A 21,824-nucleotide genomic window follows, 5' to 3' on the forward strand; every position below is an offset into this window, starting at 1 on the left:
TGCACCTACGATGACAATTTCAGACCCCTCCATGATTTCTAAGAGGGAGAACTTGCAAAATATTAGGGTGTTCAAATACTTATTTTCTTCACTGTATATATATATATATATATATATATATATATATATATATATATATATATATATATATATATATATATATATATCGCTTTATACATCTTTAACAGTTTCCATCAGTTTCTTAAAAAAAAAAAAAAACCTGTATCCACAATGTTACTAATATACAGAGAAGGTAAACTCTAATTTCCAATTAGCATCTTTTCTTTCCCTCTTTCAATTATCTATCCTATTTGGTTTTGAATTGTCCACTGAATTTTATTTTATTTTTTTGTGCTGAAGGTAACAGGAGGAAGCACAGATTTAAAACATAAAAAACAAACGCAAAACCTGTTAAAATGTGGAATACATTAAATCAACCTGAGTCTATGCACAGTCCTAATATGTGATATACATTCAACAGAGTTTAAACACAAACAATCTTTAGTGAAATGGAGATGCAAGATTAGGATGTAAATGTAATGAAGACATTTAATCACAAGTGACACTGGGTTATAACCTAAGAAAACTTTTTAAGCCTGTAAGGAAATATTATACTCAACTGAGCAAATTTCTTAAATTAATTATTAATATAGAAAAGCATGTGGAAATGTGCTCTGTACATCCCCCCTGCTGTACAAGTAACAAACCCAGTGTCATTTCATGTCATGTCAAAGTTGATCCACAAACAAATATGCTTAATATGTCGTGCATCTTATCCACAAATAATAGAATACAAATGGCAAAGAAAAAACATTAACATATCCTCTTTGTATTGTATCGCAGCATTTCCAATGATAAGTCTATCGAAGATGGAAAGACTAAAAATACAGAAGTTTTGCACAAGATAACATGAATCTGAATTTAATAAGTCTAAACAACAATAAAACACTACTGATAACCCAATTCTCATCTGGCAAAACAGATTATTATAAAGAATACCTGGCAACCTTCGGCTCTTCATTGTCACAACAAAACAACAAACTGGGAGTGAATAAGCATGGTCCAATGTCCATTCTGTAATTACAGATATACAGGGACAATGTGGCCATACCCTTCAGCTCTGTCAGATGAAAATCCTAGTTAATGCTAACAGGGCATTTGAGAGCCTATTGCAGACTGAGAATTTCCTGAGTTAAGTGAAATAAGAGGAGACGTTGTCGCCCATGGAATGCAGTGCCTGATGCAACCCCCCTGATGAGCCTGCAGCAGCGAATGGTGACATTGGAATTGCTTAGGGGTCGAATGAGAATGCTGGCGAGGTAAAGGCAGTCACAATTATGTCACAACTCATTTTATCATGAGTTGGCAAGACTGAATGCTAGCACAGGCTCAGTCGTTTGCTCGAGAGTGGGTAGGGGTGTTAGGGATAGGGCAGGGAGGAGGGGTCATGTGGGACATGCAAGGTGCTGATTGTGTCTCACTACACCTGAAGGTTTGTGTGACAGCATCAGGACTCCTAACAATTTCTTGCCTCTAAAGAGAGCTTTTGGACTAAGGTGGTTGCACTGAAAGCAAAAAGAAAGAGAGAGAAAGAAAGAGGAGTCAGATAGAGGGGCAGAAGGAGAGTGAAAGAGTGCAGGGAATACCATACAAAGATAGTAAAAGATAGAAAGGAAGAGCGCATGAGAGAAAGAAAGAGAGAGAGAGAGTGAGAAAGAGAGAGAAACAAAGTAGAAAACTATATAAAGACAATCATCTGAATTGCTGAGAAAAATTGAGACAATTTATGAAAGACAACAAAAGATAACGAACAGCCTTGATTCACAAATGTGAAAACCTATTAGTAAAGAATATTACATTGTGCTTTTCACAGTGTTACAATTATTTACAAATGTTGAATTATGCATTTCTTTTTCAACAGCAAAAAAATTTGATTCTGTATATGTATTTGTTTTTTTAGAACATTCCTTAGGTCCAGATATTTGAAATAAAAAATTATTTAGAAAGCATTTGTAGAGCACTAAGAAAGAACACAGAATAAACTTGATTACTGTTTAATAACAGACATGCAATAAAATGTGTGTAAATTTCCACCCAACCATTAAAAAGCAATAAGACCTATTCATTACAATTCAATGTCAGTCTGATCACAGGAATGAAAAAAAGGTTATTGTACAAGCCCACCACTAGTCTCTTACAACAACCACAAGTTCCTGCACTTTCCTCTAAGTACCTACCTTACCAGTGATGTCATTCACAGCCACATGAACAAAAATGGATGCTTCTTCCATCCCTTCTAAATACACATGGCGGTAACCTGCATAACAAAATCAACACATCCTATTACAGCCAGATTCAACCATTTCAGATCAGATACTACTCAGGTGGAGGAATCTTGTACAGAAAAATGAAGATACCTGGCATCATGCTATTAAATGCAATGGTCCTCTGGCCAATGAAGTCCTGGCCGATTGGATCATGATCCCAAACCAGAAAGCGCACCAGTGCAATTTCTGCCATTTGCACAGTGAAAACCAGGGTCTCCTCCCACATGGGGTTGAACCCTGCAGATGAGAAACAGGATACTTTGGTAGTTCTGCATAACTTAGTCAAAATAATCTTACATGCTACATTTGATTGCAGTAAGTATTATGCACCGCTACAAGATTTAAAGGAATCAAAAGCATTAAGATCTATGAAACCTGCAATAAAAAACAGTTTAGGTATAGGACAGTTGGCTGTCACTTACCATTGTCATCAACTACTCTGGTTTGCTCCTTACAGCAATCGATTGGCAAGCCAATGATCTCCACTTCCACAAAAGGATCAATGATCTGAAAAAACAAAAGAGATTATCTATCCTATAAATTTTACGAAGGCAGCAAAAGATTCAGAGATTTAAACTGTTCTTTTAAAAAAAGTGACTTTCAAATACAAAATGTAAGTATTTAAAGTTTATTACTATACAGTTACAAAATTACAAAATGGAGAATTTTATTTTTTTTAAGTATAGAATAATGAAACTAAGGCTTTGACAAGAATTAAAAATTAATATTTTGGTGTAGCCCTTACCTCTCCTCGGTCTCCCAGCATGGAGTCTTTGGGTTTGGGAAGCTGCTGGCCGCTAATAATTTTTACAACCAGCTGTTTTCTCATCTGTCCTGGCAATGGGTCCTCCAACAGTGGATTAAAAGGACCTGTCAATATAAAACAGTACTTGAGAAATAAAAAGAAACGTGTTCAAGAACTTAAAGCAGTTTAAATATAAACCTCTTTATCTTTTTCTTCAAGGTGAAACTTTTAAAAACAGAGAGAAAACACAACATTAAGGCTCAGCAAACACAGTAAGCATACACTGTAGGCTGATACGTGTTTTTTTCTGTTTTTTTTTTTTACCGATAATGCCCTTTCACAAAGTTCAGTAAAAACCCACAACCTCACCTTCACACATGTACTTGGGTTTGAGAACGTAGCCACAGTTTCCATTTGTGTTGAACTTGGCCCTGTTCAACTGAAGGACTCGGCCCTCCGACTGGTAGTTTAGTGCAACTGCATACGTGCGCGCGCGCACACACACACACACACACAAACACACACACACACACACACACACAGACAAAGCAAAATGTTTGTGATTACTAATTTGTCAATCATGAAGGCTTTAATTGCATTCAGGCTGTGCTCCAGATCAATATCAACCTGCACAGTAAAGTGCAAAAAGTTAAATATTTCTCTTTAAAAATGTGCACCCCAGTGTATACACTAAATATATATGTATATGTTTATATATATATATATATATATATATATATATATATATATATATATATATATATATATATATATATATATAAAACCTGGCAAGGATGCTTACTTCCATGTTGCCACTTACTTCCATGACTTGACATAAATAATTTCTTATATCTATCCTGTTATAATGCCTAGCATTTTGGTTTGTGTATATCCTATGTAGGATGCAGTGTAACCGACAACTTTGCTGGTGTTCATATATTTATGACTTGACTGTATGCATCGAGTCACATCAAAATTGTCAGAAGTTACTCTAATTTTCCTAGTATTCAGCATCTGAAAAGTGAGGAAAGAATACCAAAGCTTCCACTCGGGGGCATCATTAAACTTAGTGCTGACATAATGTTGCATGAGTCACAATACATTTAATATTGAATCACTGGACCAGATACCCTAACTCTCTCTCTCTTCAGGTCATGTCCCTAAACCCCTCAAGTTAGCAGCTATTAAGCCCCTCATTAAGAAACCTAATTTGCAACCAAACACACTATCAAATTACAGACCCAATTCAAATCCCCCATTTATGTCTAAGATTTTAGAAAAGATTATGTTTGCCCAGTTATGTTTCTACCTGTAAGAGAACAATATCTTTGAAAAGTTTTAGTCAGTTTTAAGGCCCCGTCATAGCACAGAAACTGCTCTAGTTAAAATCACTAATGACCTGTTTTTAGCTTCAGACCAAGGCTTCATCTCACTGTTTCTAGATCTTAGTGCTGCATTTGACACTATAGATCATGATCTTCTCCTTGATCGCTTAAAAAATTACATCGGCATTCAGGGACAGGCATTAAGCTGGTTTAAATCCTACCTGTCTGATCGTTACCATTTTGTAGACTTAAATGGAAAGCTATCTAGGTTAATGGAAGTAAATAATGGGGTGCCACAAGGTTTAGTTCTAGGACCCCTGCTTTTTACAATATAAAAGCTTTCCTTGGGATATATTATTATAAGGCATAGGATTAGCTTCCACTGTTATGCTGATTATCCCAAATATGAATCTCATCGAAACCAGGCGATACAGCTCAATTAACTCAGATAACTGAGTGTGTCAAAGAATTAAAAGATTGGGTGACCAATATCTTTCTATTGTTAAATTCTGATAAGAGAGAGATTTTGCTCATCACCAGTACACAGAAGCTCCAGCATTTTAACCTGCATTTAGAAGGATGTACTTTAACTACTAGTTCAACAGTAAAAGACCTGGGAGTTATTTTAGACAGCAACTTGTCTTTTGAATATCATATCAACCATGTTACAAAAACAGCCTTCTTCCACCTTAGAAATATTGCTAAACTAAGAAACATGTTATCTTTATCTGATGCAAAGAAACTCGTCCATGCATTCATGACTTCCATACTGGTCTATTGTAATGCATTACTATGTGGTTGTCCTGCATTATAATAAACAAGCTACAGTTATTTCAGAATGCAGCACCCAGAGTTCTCACAAGGTCGAGAAAATATGACCATATAACCCCAATCTTATCATCACTACACTACCTACCTGTTTCGATTTTTTTCGAAGTTTCAAAATCGACTAAAAACAACTGGGACTTACAAAACACAAAATGGTTTGGCTCCCATGTATCTATCCAGTCTTCTAACACGCTGCAATCCGTCACGCTCCTTAAAATCTCAAAACTCCTAGTAGTTTCTAGGACTTCTAGTAGTTCCTAGAATAGCAAAGTCCACTGAAGGTGGTAGAGCACTTCCTCATTTAGCTCCTACACTTTGAAATGTTTTTCCTGACAGTGTTCAGAGCTCAGACACACTCAAGTGCAGTTTAAGTGCAGATTAAAAATGTATCTTTTTAACAAGTCCTCACTCTCCAGTGTTTTGTATTGTTTAAAAACTATAATCACACTCAATATCACCCAAATGAGGATGGGTTCCCCTTTTAAGTCTGGTTCCTCTCAAGGTTTCTTCCCTCATAACATCTAAGGGAGTTTTTCCTTGCCACAGACGCCATCTTCAGGGATAAATACACATCGTTCACCTTAACTCTTAATTTCTGTAAAGCTGCTTTGAGACAATGTCCATTGTGAAAAGCGCTATAGAAATAGACTTGACTTGACTTGACTTTATACTGCTTGTGATATAGATACAGAAAGCTTGTATAGATATAGTAAAGTGACATCTCAAACATAATTCTACCAAGTTTGTTCGCTGCAAAGTATTAATTTTATTTATTTATGAATGTTGCTATATACTGTAAATAAAGCAATTTTTTCATCTATTACTAAAGAAAAGCATTCTGTTGGTTTTCCCTGGCCTTTATCTGAACCCCAGCTTTGTCCCTGGCCTACTTGCATACCCAAGTGACATCCGGCATTCCAGAAGGGCTGTGGGTTGAAGTTGCTCGAGTCCACACGGTAGGACGAGGGATAGATCCGCGTCAGTTGCCGCTGATTAAAGCGCACAAAGTGGGCTGGCTTTTGCTGCATCAGCTGGTGTGCCTTGGTCTCACTTAGAGATGATACCAGCCAGCTGCTGCCTCCTGACACACATAAATGGCACAAAACCGGAGCATGTGTATCATTCAGATGTATGTGTATGTATATTAGAATATTAAATATGATGAATAACATCACAAAACATTGTTAAAAAAATTATTGTGAATTATTCACCACTACTGAAAACTAAAAGTGTCATATGATGTTTTCATGCCTTGTGTACCTTGTGCCTCAAGATCCTGCATGGCCACAGACTTTGTGTATTTCACCAAATCAGACAGAGCCCTAGACAACTTCATTGTCTTCTTCTTTCTGAGAAAAAATAAAAGGGGAAAAAAATTTATGGATTTTTGAATACACACAATAGACACACTCCAAAGAAATTCAGTCCTACCTGCTGTGATGCAATGGGGCTTTCGATGCACTGCTGGAGCTCTCCTGGTCCGTGTCAGTGTCCTCAAAACTGGACGTCTTTTTAATTTTACTTGTCTTCTTCTACAATACAACCAGTGAAATGAATAAACCACTAAATACTTTTGCTAAGCACTATGGCCAATGTGAGGTGTAATTAATTGCACATCAAAAACCGACCTTACGTCTGGAGAAGCTGCCCATGAAAGACCTAGCTAGACGTTTATTGGTGCTGGGACTTGACTCGTCTCCCGTGTCAGTCGTCTCGTCTCCCTTCCCCTGGAAACAGGGCAAAGACAAGATGTTTCTTTAGATTTTTCTTATCACTCTAGCAACATACATAATTATAAACCATAACCTTAATATTATGCTGTAATATACAGTATATATTATACTATAATGTAAATAATAAAATAAGTGTATTATACGTTCACCTTAGTATTATGAAAATAAGATATATTATCTCTTTATGAAGTGTATGAAGTATACGGCACCTCAGTATTACATAAATACAATAACATTTAAAACATAAAATACATAAAATCAACCAGCACCTTGGTATTGATGTAAAGAACTACAGCATGTTATCTCTATATGGCAAATGTACATAAACTGTAAAAAAAAAAAAAAAACGGAATTAAATAGACAATAATTGGAGTTTGACTGCAAGGCCTTAGAGCAAAACCTTCAAAACTATGAATCTTCGGATACATTTTTGGGAATCGTGTGCTACACCCTTCAGCCACAAGGGGGCAGAAGCAGTCTGCAAAAACTCTAGAATAAAATACAGTATAAGAGTCTAGATAAAAACTATAGACTCTGTTTGCAAACCTGCAGTCCGAGGAAATGCTGTAATACTGGATGGCACTCCAGATAAGAGTGACACATTAACTTGAAGGATGGGAAGTCATTTAGTAAACCACACACCATCACTCATAGTTAGTGAAGGCACACAATCAGACTGCTTGGAATATTCATTAAATGTTTGATTGCTAAGGTTTATTGGTGTTTCAATCAGTGAACTGTATTTCCTGATTTAGGTTTTAGTTCCTGCTCCATAACTGGCACTTTTTAATAAACCTGGGACCACATGAAAGGCACAAAAGCATGTCAAGTTTTAATGAGCCCATGCCCACTATGTTTAGATTCCGGTTCTTGGCTGATAGCACTAGTGTCCCATTCACTTCAAAGTCTCATGTGTTCTGAGATGCATTCGGAGATGCTTGTCTGCTCACTACAGTGACAATTCCTTCGGTCCTGTCAGATCAATCCAGCTGAGGCCATTTTCTTCTGACTTCTCTCAGTAATAAAGTGTTTCTGTTTCTGCCCACAGAACTGATGCTCACTGGATGGGTGTTTTTTATATTTGCTTTCCGGACCATTCAGTCTATAATGTAGATTTTTTTGTATGATGATCAGCATTTGCTTAAATACTCACACAAGCCTTTTTGGTAACACCAACCATGCCAGATTAGAGACTCTGATGTTTTATGTGAACGTTAACCAAATCTCTGGCCTTGTATCAACCTAATTATTTGCTTTTATGCTGCCACACTATTGTACACTTTTTTGTTTAAGTCAGTTTGACAGACTTTTATAATCTGATTTGTTGTAACAAATAAGATAAGGGATGGAAGCACTGAGTGAATACTGGCTTATATCACAGCACTGCCAAGCTACAAATAATGGGTCCTTGAGCGAAGACCTTAACCTTCTGCATCATAATCATAAGAGATGTGTAAATAAATAAATAATAATAAAAAAATAAATAAATAAAGAAAGAAAGAAAGAAAGAAAGAAAGAAAGAAAGAAAGAAAGAAAGAAAGAAAGAAAGAAAGAAAGAAAAAATAAAAAAAGTTAACTTGACAATCATCTGCATGTATTTTGGATATTAGATGAATACCAGCTAATGATGGGGTATCTATCTATCTATCTATCTATCTATCTATCTATCTATCTATCTATCTATCTATCTATCTATCTATCTATCTATCTATCTATCTATCTATCTATCTATCTATCTATCTATCTATCTATCTATCTATCTATCTATCTATATACAGTGAGGAAAATAAGTATTTGAACACCCTGCTAATTTGCAAGTTCTCCCACTTAGAAACCATGGAGGGGTCTGAAAATGTCATCGTAGGTGCATGTCCACTGTGAGAGACATAATCTAAAAAAATAAATCCAGAAATCACTATATATGATTTTTAAACTATTTATTTGTATGATACAGCTGCAAATAAGTATTTGAACACCTGTCTATCAGCTAGAATTCTGATCCTCAAAGACCTGTTAGTCTGCCTTTAAAATGTCCACCTCCACTACATTTATTATCCTAAATTAGATGCACCTGTTTGAGGTCGTTAGCTGCATAAAGACACCTGTCCACCCCATACAATCAGTAAGAATCCAACTACTAACATGGCCAAGACCAAAGAGCTGTCCAAAGACACTAGAGACAAAATTGTACACCTCCACAAGGCTGGAAAGGGCTATGGGGTAATTGCCAAGCAGCTTGGTGAAAAAAGGTCACCTGTTGGAGCAATCATTAGAAAATGGAAGAAGCTAAACATGACTGTCAATCTCCCTCGGACTGGGGCTCCATGCAAGATCTCACATCGTGGGGTCTCAATGATCCTAAGGAAGGTAAGAAATTAGCCCAAAACTACACGGGAGGAGCTGGTCAATGACCTGAAAAGAGCTGGGACCACAGTTTCCAAGGTTACTGTTGGTAATACACTAAGACGTCATGGTTTGAAATCATGCATGGCAAGGAAGGTTCCCCTGCTTAAACCAGCACATGTACAGGCACGTCTTAAGTTTGCCAATGACCATTTGGATGATCCAGAGGAGTCATGGGAGAAAGTCATGTGGTCAGCTGAGACCAAAATAAAACTTTTGGGTCATAATTCCACTAAACGTGTTTGGAGGAAGAAGAATGATGAGTACCATCCCAAGAACAACATCCCTACTGTGAAGCATGGGGGTGGTAGCATCATGCTTTGGGGGTGTTTTTCTGCACATGGGACAGGGCGACTGCACTGTATTAAGGAGAGGATGACCGGGGCCATGTATTGCGAGATTTTGGGGAACAACCTCCTTCCCTCAGTTAGAGCATTAAAGATGGGTCGAGGCTGGGTCTTCCAACATGACAATGACCCGAAGCACACAGCCAGGATAACCAAGGAGTGGCTTTGTAAGAAGCATATCAAGGTTCTGGTGTGGCCTAGCCAGTCTCCAGACCTAAACCCAATAGAGAATCTTTGGAGGGAGTTCAAACTCCGTGTTTCTCAGCGTCAGGCCAGAAACCTGACTGATCTGGAAAAGATCTGTGTGGAGGAGTGGGCCAAAATCCCTCCTGCAGTGTGTGCAAACCTGGTGAAAAACTACAGGAAACGTTTGACCTCTGTAATTGCAAACAAAGGGTACCCTACCAAATATTAACATTGACTTTCTCAGGTGTTCAAATACTTATTTGCAGCTGTATCATACAAATAAATAGTTAAAAAATCATACATTGTGATTTCTGGATTTTTTTTTTTAGATTATGTCTCTCACAGTGGACATGCACCTACGATGACAATTTCAGACCCCTCCATGATTTCTAAGTGGGAGAACTTGCAAAATAGCAGGGTGTTCAAATACTTATTTTCCTCACTGTATATGGTATATTATTGTATGGTATGGTATCTTCTGAATATAGCTGGAGCATTGGTATTTGCCAATATATAAAATTTCTAAGTATTTGTGAAGCTTTGAATCTTTCCTTTTTATTTTGTATGACTTGTATTATATATAAAAGCAGAACTTTATACCATAGTGGTGTGTCTTCTTTTTATTAAGGATATATCCAAATCTCTTTAGTCCCTCTTTAGCCACTCTATTCATAAATCACCCAGTCATTCTGAAATGATATGTGACATCCTGTTGATAATTATCTCTGCATCTTTACATTATGAAAACTGAATGCTGTGCTAACCGTGTGAGCCACTGCTGAGTTTTGGATTGTTAGTCCCATTACAACATGTATGGGCAAATGCAGCAATTATCTCCTCTGACAGCAAAAGATGGCTACTGATCTGCTGGAGAGGGGCCAAAACATATTGGCTGGGGGTCAGTAAAATTTCCCAGGAAAGAAATCAAAGGACTTATTCCTTGTTCTAGCATGAATGTTATTTCCTGTAATCTCTCTTCAGAGGTGCTCAAAGGAAAAAAGAAGCATGGAGCCTAAACTCCCTCACCTTCATGGCTGTCTTTTCATCTCGCTGTGCTGATGGAGGCAGCGCTGCTATCGTGAAACTGTCCGGGTCCTCGCGATCACGGATCTTCGACTCCTTCATCAGGCTGTCCAGTTTTTTCTTGGCAACGTTCTCCACTTGCTTTCTATTCATAGAAGTCTAGATCATATACACAGAGAAGGAGAAATCACAAAAAAAATCCCAATTTTAATCACTACAGCACTAAAACATGCAAATTTACACAGTCTGTGTGGCTTTTAAGAGAACCACATGCCATCTGGAATTATTTGCATCCTTCAAAAACTGAGCAAAGATGATTGTATGAAATAAACACAGTAATAACACAGTAATTCAGCTTACATACCATACAAAAAATACATTACATACAAACAAATGCCATTATATATAGAACTTCATTTCAGAAATGTTAAAAATGTATAAAAAAAATTAAATATAATTATATATAATCTATATATGCATATAGATACATATTTGAAAAACATTTATTTTGCTCCCAATCTCCAGGAATTCTGCTGTTGCTTTTAATCGTCTTGTTTCCCTGAGGTATAAATGTGAGGCTGCAAACATATATACAGAAATACAATTTGTAATCCATCACATTTAAAACAAATCCATTCAGGAGTAAGAAAAAATATCACAATAAAAAACAACATAATTAAAAAGTTCTGAATGTTGGCCAAAAATTTGACCCTTGATCCCACTGACCTAATGACACAGTGACAAGATGATAAACGAGGGACAAAATAAGTAAAAATATTACATTTATATACATTATTACATATTGCACAGTTTGGTAAATTTATAAAATACAGTCAAAACATTTAATGTCTACACTAAAAAAGAAGAACAAAACGTTTTCTGGACGCACCAAAAAAAGCTGCATCTGAACTTCACCATTCATCATAAGATCTACATTTGTTTTTTACACAATGTGTTTATTATAATAAAATGATTTTTATTAGAAATGGCTAGTTCGTATCTCAGAGAGACTCCAGACTATAGGTTCTAATCTGAACTTGAACTTAACTTTAATTTACACTGAGTAAAGACACAACGTGTGCAATTATGTTAATAAAATACAGACGAATTACACATGAATACACATGGCATCGCTCTCTGGCAGTGTATTTTGTGAACAGGTCGATTATTGTACTCTGGGTGTACGGTACATAATTCTCCACACAATCAGGTTCCAGGTTGAATAAATTATAATGTACCTGTACAAACCTGTATTTTGCACCTTTAGGGAGAAATGGTGTAGCTTTATGCTTTGATGTGCTATTTCTCCTCATGTGGAGGATGCAGTGTTCCACAGTCTCTTGTCTCTGGTCCCTAAAAATTTAATTTTCTTTTCATTTGTCATAAGTCTATGACTTTCTCTTGTTTACTCTCGCAGTTGCAAAACATGCACGAAGGTGAATTGGATATAGGATATACTATATTTGTCTCTATATGCAAATGATTGTGTAAAATTGGGTGTGCATGGCCATGGAGCAATGATGTTCCTAAGAAAGACTTTGAAATCATTGCAATCCTGACCAGGATTGAACATGCACTGGCAATGAATAAACATTTAATTGTTGGTGAATGTATATGTTTGAACATTATTGTATATGATCTATGAGTTTTCTGATTGGCTTGTACAGTAGCTATAGCATTGGTCCACCAACTTAATAGACCTGACCTTGCATTCTGCAGTTTTATTCGAATATTAATTGTATCCAGCCATGTGAGGAGATCCGTTCTGGCACAAGATTAGTTATTTCCTTGACAACTTGGCAGAGCACGAATATGAGTGTGAATGAATAGGAGAATCCCATCTGAGCTGCTCTCTAAGCTGGGCTGATTTACAGCTGAATTGGCCTCAATGGCAATCTCGATTTAGGAGCGACCTGTTTCTGTGAGATGCTACTTTTAGAACAAGTGTGCTTCATCACTGCACACTTTACAACAATTAAGTGCTTATTTCCTCTGAAAGTGTAGCCAACCCATTACAGGAACATGTGATTTGTGGCTATTAGCAGATTCCTGTTGTCATGGTCAGGCTAATTGAACCATATGCTCACATAATAGGATAAAACAATTCTAACTGAAATATGCTTTCAAAAAAAGGTAGCAGATTAGATACTAGACACCTACTTATACTGTCCATGACACTGAAATATATTCAATTGATTCCTGATTTGAATAATTTAAATGAATCATTTAAATCCAGAATGAACTAAAAGAGCAGGAAACAATACAGTTGGTACTGGCAGTGCTTTCATAATTCATCTTTCTGACACCTCCAAGAAGATTCCCTCAGTTGTCACAGTGTAAGAAGAGTAGTGTTTCCTTTTGAAATATTTATCATATAACTGTGTCTTGCAGCTCAGAACTGCAAGACGGAGGAAGGAGGGGGGGAAAAATGAGATAAGAGGGCTACAGTTCACTTTGAGCTGGGTTTAAAAGAGAATTGAAAATTGAGAGAAAATTAGAAGCACTGAAGCGATTATTATTTTTTTTAAATAAGATTATAATTACATAGGAAATAGTACTGTTTCTATGGTCTGTATTGTAACAAGCTGCGAAAATTTGCATTTAGATCTAAAATGCTAGAAAATTCAAAGAGAATAAGAAAACAAAGCCTTATATTGACAAGACAAGGCTGTAAATAATTTATGTTAAAATAATTAAACATTCTGCAGCAAAAAAGGCAGACAAAGATAATGTGGGCTTTCATAACAAAAAGAAAAAAGGCCCAAATCATTTTGCTTTGTTATAATTGTGTGTGGATGGCTTTTTTTGTAAGCTGACCTTTACTATATTGAATAGCAAGAAATTACGGTTTTGAACATGCAAAGCCACTGCATCATGCGATATTATAACAACACCAAGCTCTGATCCTAAAAAAAAAAAAATTACTTATTCAGAGGTCCTTAAATATACAAGCTATTACATAAGCATCATTAGTCATGCGATTAACCATGAATATAAGTAGAAAATACTGGCCAAGTAAAATGGGAGAGAAAGCGAGAGATGGAGGGAGGGGTGATTGAGTGTGTGTGTATGTGTGTATGTATGTATGTATGTATGTGTATATATTTATATATATATATATATATATATATATATATATATATATATATATATATATATATATATATATATATGTATGTATATACTGTACTTCCCGTGGGCTCACCACCTGCAGGAGGGACCGTAAGGGACGGTGCTGTGAGGATTGGGCAGCAGTCTATGTCGGGGGCCTGCTTAGACTGCTGCCCCCGCGACCCGAATTACGGATAAGCGGGAGAAAATGAATATATACTGTATATATTAGGGCTGTATATCGATTAAAATATCTATTTGTGATTAATCATATAATTTTGCAACTTAATTGCACATTTTTATCTGTTCTAAATGTACCTTAAATTAATACTTTTCAAATTTTTAATACTCTAATCAACATGGACTTGGACATGGACAAATATTGATAAAACTGTATGTTTATTATTAGTGAAGCCAAACTCAGCATCATAGATCTCCATGGATCTAACATGTGCCCTTTCATATGATTCATCAAACTAGGCCATCTTCTTTAAATTCTACATTGATCCATTTCTGATTCTCATGTTTATTGTAGGTGATGACAGATTTCATAGCCAGCATAAACATTTGCCATTTTAAATTGTCACAGTTCTGTGGAGCAGAAGACCAGACTGGCTAGCCTTCACTCACCAATAATGGGCAATAGGAGGCCATGAACCTGCTGCCGATTCACCCCTTGTCTTTCCTAGGCTCACTTTAGGCATGTACTAACCACTGCATACCAGGAACACCCCACAAAATCTGTGGTTGGAGATGCTCCGACAGAGTCTTTGAGCCGTCACAATTTGCCCCTCAGTCAGTTCCCAATTTACAGTACAAAATAATGGATTAGTGAGTCAGACATTTATTTGGAGAAAATGTCATGTTTAAGCAACAAATAAGTAGCCCCCTGGGGAAAGCTTCAACAACTATGGAACTTACATCTCCATTCATTAGCTTGTAGTCATCTTCCATCTCATCAGCACTGTCCTCATCAGACACGTCACCCTCCTCTGCATTCTCATCAATGTTTGGGGGCAGTTTCTTACCCTGTACAAAAAAGAATAATAATTGCTGAAATGCAGTGGGGATAGTCTGACAACTACTATTATTATGTTACAGATTTCATTCAGATGCAAATGCAAGTACATTTAAAATATAAAGTAATCAGTGTATGAACATCAATGAAATGTCAAAGCTTTCTTTAAGTACAGAGACATCAATTTATCTCAACTCCATTGTAACAAATTGTCTGGAATTATTGTGTTGTGCTTTGGCTGCCAAAGATCCCCTATTCCTCCTCTTGCTCTCTTCCCACTGTATGCTCATTGTCATCATTGCCACCTGTGTCCCATCTGCCTATGTTCAAGTAAAAATGTGTTGCTTGGTCAACCCTTTAGTGTGTTTTTCAACTAAACTTTGTGGATTGTAATTTACTTATTAATTTTTCTAATGTTTGTAGTTTTTGGAATCTTTTGGACTTTTTTGGACTTTTTTAAACCCTTTTTTTCCATGTTTGCTCTTTCAGACTTTAGATTTTATTAAAACCCTTGAACTTACACATTTTTTTAATTTGTCTTAGCCCTTTGGTTCGTCCCCTCTGCTGTGGCCTAGTTCGTGGCCCTGACACAATTAAAGATTGAAAAAAAAAAAAACATTTGAAACTAATATTACAACATAAATCTTGAAAAAAAGTTATTTCACAACAAACTAAAGTATGTTTGCTGTCTCAAAGTCTGGCGAATGAGACCCGGGAGGCTTGTATACACTCGACTTACTTATCAGTAATCGTTAGATTGACAGATCCATAAAAGCACTGCTCTATACTACCTGGTGAGACTGTATGCTGGTCTGTGGAGAGTTTAACAAAAGGACAGGCAGGTGATGGACACCGGTATTAAAAAGCAACAATCGATTTGGCACAGCATCAGAGAGCTGTTCCTGTTGAAAGCAATCGATCTGAAAATGTTTAACAGAGTAAAGGATTCCCAGGATAGAGTGATAACAGTGGATGATTTCTTCCCTTTTTTACACATAACATCAATTATTTTGCACTTTTTTTTCTGCAACACTGAGCAAATCAAGTTCAGTCATGTCGCTTAATATCCCTCTTAAAAATTCTGTCCTGTTTTGTGCCACCTAATTTGGCACCTTTTAGACTATAAAGAAACTAGAGATTTGTGTGAAATCTAATTTGTGTTTTATGGCCAAAGTATACAGTCATAGATAATGTAGATGGCACAAGCATAATTGATAATTATCACACTATGTTCTGGGTCATATTGATTTTTTGGCAGGCAGAGTATCTATTGGATGCCAAATCAAATGGAAAACAAAAAAGACTGAATGCTATTGAATATAGTACAACTTAAGTGAGGCAATTAAAGTCATAATGCATGTGCGTAAAAAAGCAATGATTTGCAAATCTGGCTTAAGCTGAAGCCTCTGGCAAGCAGCAGAGAGAAAAAGAGCTGTGGGATTTAGACTGCAGCTGGAGAGTTGCTCATTGACCCAGTGCCAGGTCCATGCAATTTGTCAATACTGCTCACTGGCCAGTTTTTTGCCAACTCTTCAACGGCCGGCGATGGCCAGCATCCAGCTATAGCACTGGCTCTGTGTGAAAGTACACCATCACTCCTATAGCCTGCTTTATCGACAGTTTAATATCAGCTGCTATGTGGAGATATTTAGGTGTCAGAAAAGATGAAAGATGCAAGATAATATATGAGCCGTTTTACAGATACTACAGATGGCTGTCAGAAAAAGAGAGCATTAAATAAAAAATTACAACCAACCAAATGTACAGAGTTAATATGTAAAACAATGACATTGTATCTGATTTGGTTCAAAGATCCATATTCAAACCAATGTTATAGTTAAACACAGAATGGGTTTTCTCCTAAATTACAAGGATTATTTTTAATGTGATACAAACGGTGGTTTACAGTAACGAATTACAAATACTCTCGTAATTGTAATTGAGTTGCAGGAATTCTACATTATTACATACTTTAAAAACAGTGTACTTTTACTTTTACTTGAGTGCTGTACTTTACTTTTTAGTGCTGTATCAGTACTTTTGCTGTGCTGCTTTCCCTCAACCTGTGGTTGCTACTTTATATGTTTATTTTTTCCTGTCAACTGTGATTGGCTAAGGAGAATAATCAGTCCGGTGATTCCTGTCAAATCAAATCACGTATAGAAAACTTGCATCAGACAGGCTTCTAGACACCTGGCACCAACTTAGTCTAATCATTAGGAGGAGAATAGAAGAAGTGTGTTGGATATTTCAACATGCAACAGCTCAAATACAGCACTTCAGCATCCTTGACCACACATGAAAGAGCATTTTTTTTTGTGTCATTATGTCAACATTGCCTGCCTGGACCAGTTGAAATATCAGCATTCAAGAGTTGCTATAATTAAAAAAAAGACACTGAGGTAAATTGTGAATATCTGCTACATAATATATCTTAAATATGTTAATATTGGTATATAAAAATAATTTGTTAATATGGTATAATAAAAGTTATTTTTTTTTGAGAAAGTGTGTTCATGTAGAGGTATTATGAGCCATTGCGATTTAGGTATGCTGTGAAAAGATGGAGTAACTTTTAACGGACTATGATGTTTTTCATGACGTGATCAAATAGCCACGAGTTGAAGGGCGCGGTTTCTTTATAAATGCAGTGTGAAAGCTGTGGAATTCAGAGTGTCAGAGAAGATGGAAAAAAAATCCCAAGCAAGAGAGCAAGCTGAGAGATTGTTTAGACTGCATGTCATGACATTGATGAGAAAAGGTAGGGGGTTTTCAGTGCTCTTTCCACCACTGGATATAAACCCTAACCACTAAACATTAAAAACACCTGCTTTAATCCTGTATTATGAATTATTTTTGTTGCTCAATAAATTCATTGTGATACTGGCTCACTAGATCATGGATTAAGAGTCTATAAACTCTGTTCAGGAGGTAATATAGCAAAGTGCTGACATAGGACTATAGACATTGCTTGACTCAGCTATTCAGCCATCTAAGGGACGATTATCCCATCGCCTATGCGACAAAATAGCCTTGATGCATGCCTTCCTTGTATCCTGAAAGATGGTGGGATCAGTCGAGCATTGCTAGAGAACTGCAGGGAGTGTGCTGTAGCGCAGGGTGAGATAACTGCTTTGAGGTGGAGGAGTGCTGGTCATTTTTAGCTTTGCAGGCATGCATCAGGTTTTTAAAATCTGACACAGGCAACTTTTGGATGCCAGTGAAGAGAGAACGTTGTAAAGGGGTAGTGTGGGCGGAAATAGCAGGAAAATATGATAGCCTGCAAAGTGATATATATAATTTTTTTTTTTTTTAAACAACAGTAAGAATGGTTAAAAAATTACCTTCACAAGAATTTTGCCTTTGAGGGATTCGGGTGAAGGCAGAAGTCCTGACTCATCTGCTTTGACTGATGACAGGTCCAACTTCTCTCCTAAGATTTCCACCAGATACTGAGCCATCTTCTTCTGCTGGAGAACACTGCAGTGATTTTCTATTGACAAGATCACTGGATATCTGAAGTGGAAAAGCAAAGTGAGAAAGCAGAGTATGTGATGCATTAGCTGGTAACTGATGTTGTACAGAGATGTTTAGAAACCTCTTAAAATAATGTTTTGTTTATAAGACCCTCCCGGAGCCCTGACTGTGTGCATCCTGATGACATTATCACCTTTAGCGAAGCTGTTGCTAATAAAATATCAGGATGTAGTGTACACACATACACCCCCATTAATACACACACCGCTCACAATAATGTAAACATACTAAGCAAGCACAGCATTTCTACATATTCGCCAGATTTCCCTGAAATTATTGAAGCTCTAAAGGTTAGAAGACTTACGGATTCTTAACAAATGCATATTTGTTTATTGTTTCAATGACATCCTTGAAAAGGATTTTGGATGTTAGAGTATATCCATGGTGTACGATTGGCTCTCCATCTTGTCCATCCCAACAGTCCACTGGAAGATAACATGCAGTAGTTTTTCAGTGTACAGGTCAAATCATTCCATTAACAACAGATTCATTCACTCATCATTAATATACAGTAACCTTGCATAAGTATTCACCCCCTGCGAATTGGGAACTGAAATAACCTTTGGTTTTGTGACTTTATGTCATGGATCTATACAAAATAGACCATAAAATGCGTTGGATAATATTGTCAATAAAGTTTGCCAATTCTGGTGCAACTAGTCACCATTTGATGTCACATAACCATTGGAGTTGGAGAAATCCAAAGTTCAAACAAATGAGCCCTATATATATATATATATATATATATATATATATATATATATATATATATATATATATATATATATATATATATATATATATATATATATATATATATAGTAGTGCCCAAAATGGTAAACCATATATATAGAGAGTTTGGATTTTGCTAAAAGACATGAAGAAAACTCAGAAACATGAATGAAAATCAAAAGTTTAATTAAAACTAAGGATTTGCGGTTTGGGTCAAAGCAATACATCACTGCTGATCACACTGTAAAAACACCACCCACATACTGAAGCTTGATGGAGGTGTCATTATTTTTATACCACCTTTGGCCACATGGTTGCATCTCTGACTAGTCACATTTTTTAGTGGATGGCTTCCTCATTTTTAATAACAGATTTATTATCACAATTTATTTCACTTTCAAGTTCAGAAACATCACAAAACATAAGAAAAGCTCCAGTGGGTTTAGTTCACTACACTGAATCAGAGAAAAGTAAATGGCAGTGGAGTGCACTAGACTTACCATTCACTGCCTAACATAAACTGACCTTCTACACATCTGCAGCCTGCTTGCAGGACCCATGCATACATGTCCACCCTGGACTGAGACATCAGCTGGTCCCCCATCAGGTAGGTGTTATGTGAGGAAGCAATAAAGTAATTGCACAGAGGCTGAGCCATATCCTGGATGACTTCATGGTGTTCAGGTTTAAAGATGTCTCCAGCTGGACTTCGCATGTAATTCGTAAAACCTAAGGCGTAGAATATTATAGTTAACTGATTCAAATTCATGGCCACTGAATCCCCTCAAAATATACATATATAAAAGGACAGATGCATGTCTCTGCATGTAGATTTTGTGTTAACAAGTTGGCTTGCAAATACTAATGCTGTTAATACATTCAGACATTTCAGTTTTTAGTATTATTATTATTATTATCATTATTATTATATCTGTATCTGTATTTGAACTTAAAAAGTGAGTGTGGTTTAGAGAAAATAATCTTTTATATGTTGTTTCGCAAAACTTTATTTAACTTATTTAAATTATGAACAGTTCCTCAGCTACTCAAGATTGTAATTTGTCTTTCCTAAATCTGGGAACTATTACAGAACTGATTATATGAAGATCTTAGCACTTTCTTTTCCAAAGAAATCTGGAAAGTTCCCTAGATTTGCTTTCAGAATCTTCTCAAAAGCTTTTTAAATTTCATTATATTTGCCTGAGCCAGATCTCCGTCCCATCGTGACACTAATTCCCAGCAGCCTCAGCGGTCTCCAAACATGGCTGCCACAGACTCAAGCTCCCGTAACACCCACACACTTTCTCCCTCACCTAGCTATTAAGCTCACCGGTGATCAATAATGCACAAACACACACTTTAAAAGAGACTCTTACATTTAATCAATACAAAGTATTTTTTACTATGATTCACTGAGGTTTTTCAAACCATTGATTATTGTGTTTGATACCTGTGTTGTTCTCATTCTCTGATCTTATCTAAGTTTTGTCTGTAAGTGATTCAACTGAACTGTGCCTGTTTCTGGATACATGTTTGATCCCTTTTTTATTTGGATTGTTTGTTACTTTCAACTTAAATAATAATGATAATAATAATAATAATAATAATAATAATAATAATAATAATACAACAGTGTATGAAAACATATTCTAAATAATGTATTCATATGCATCTCTACTGTGCACAAATTGTCAAATTAAAACCAAAACAAGTCAAAGTTCTAGAGTATAGCTCAGACAGGGCTTGTACATTATCTACTGCATAATATCTACTTTATTAGCTTAAGTCATGTGTCCGGGGAGCCAGAAAACACTAAAATATGGAGGGTAGGTAAATGTTAGGTCCAAGAGGACTCAGTAGATGAAATATTCAATTAAGTCACACTTAGAAAAAGAAACACAATCATCTACGAACCACTTATTGCAGACAGGGATTTGCTAAATAAAGTTTTTCATTAAGGGTTGGAGTGGAAAAGGCAGTTCACCTAACACCAGTCTAATCTGAAAACCTAAATTACATTTGTTCATCTAGAATAGCTTATTTTCTTCATTAATCAAATTTGTAATAATGTACATTATTACAATATTCTCTGCAGTGAAAACAGATCTCATCTTACCATCGATACCCAAAACCTCCTGCTTCTGGTTTTCAGGACACGGTTCAAACTTGGCAACGATTTCTAGGCAATGCTCTTTCGTGACTCTTGTCATCTGAAATTGACAAAAATACATAATAAATATCAAAGAAATGAAGGTATAAAGAGAGGCAGTTCATTCTATTTTATCCTCATCTATCTGACTATACAACTATTTTCTTATGCTTCACCTAAACATGGCAACACAAAAAAAAAGAAAAAATCCAAATAGACATAACACCCACTGTGAAACATCAGCACATGCAAATGACTCACTCTGAAATCAGACTGGTTAGGCCAACAGCTGGGTCTTAAATTGGTTTTATTAGTCAATCAGATTTCCATCCCATCCCATCAGCGTCAGGCCACGTCCAA

General features: G+C 36.3%; 1 protein-coding gene across 9 annotated transcripts in view; it reads right to left on the reverse strand.

Moving 5' to 3' along the window:
- The window catches only part of plch2a (phospholipase C, eta 2a), a 130,289-nt gene that overhangs the window by 7,689 nt on the left and 100,776 nt on the right, over positions 1–21,824 (reverse strand). For all 9 annotated transcript variants that reach the window (XM_083554646.1, XM_083554647.1, XM_083554649.1 and 6 more), the window contains 15 exons: positions 21,432–21,525; positions 19,841–20,044; positions 18,888–19,008; positions 18,391–18,562; positions 14,950–15,057; positions 10,921–11,076; positions 6,854–6,952; positions 6,657–6,757; positions 6,486–6,574; positions 6,124–6,306; positions 3,442–3,549; positions 3,073–3,197; positions 2,750–2,834; positions 2,418–2,564; positions 2,238–2,317 (listed from right to left, as the gene is read on the reverse strand). In XM_083554646.1, the coding sequence (XP_083410772.1) occupies positions 2,238–2,317; positions 2,418–2,564; positions 2,750–2,834; positions 3,073–3,197; positions 3,442–3,549; positions 6,124–6,306; positions 6,486–6,574; positions 6,657–6,757; positions 6,854–6,952; positions 10,921–11,076; positions 14,950–15,057; positions 18,391–18,562; positions 18,888–19,008; positions 19,841–20,044; positions 21,432–21,525 (1,872 nt within the window). The remainder of the gene's footprint in view (positions 1–2,237; positions 2,318–2,417; positions 2,565–2,749; positions 2,835–3,072; positions 3,198–3,441; positions 3,550–6,123; positions 6,307–6,485; positions 6,575–6,656; positions 6,758–6,853; positions 6,953–10,920; positions 11,077–14,949; positions 15,058–18,390; positions 18,563–18,887; positions 19,009–19,840; positions 20,045–21,431; positions 21,526–21,824) is intronic.

The sequence above is a fragment of the Silurus aristotelis genome (assembly GCF_946808225.1).
Source record: "Silurus aristotelis genome assembly, chromosome: 11".
NCBI lineage: Eukaryota > Metazoa > Chordata > Actinopteri > Siluriformes > Siluridae > Silurus > Silurus aristotelis.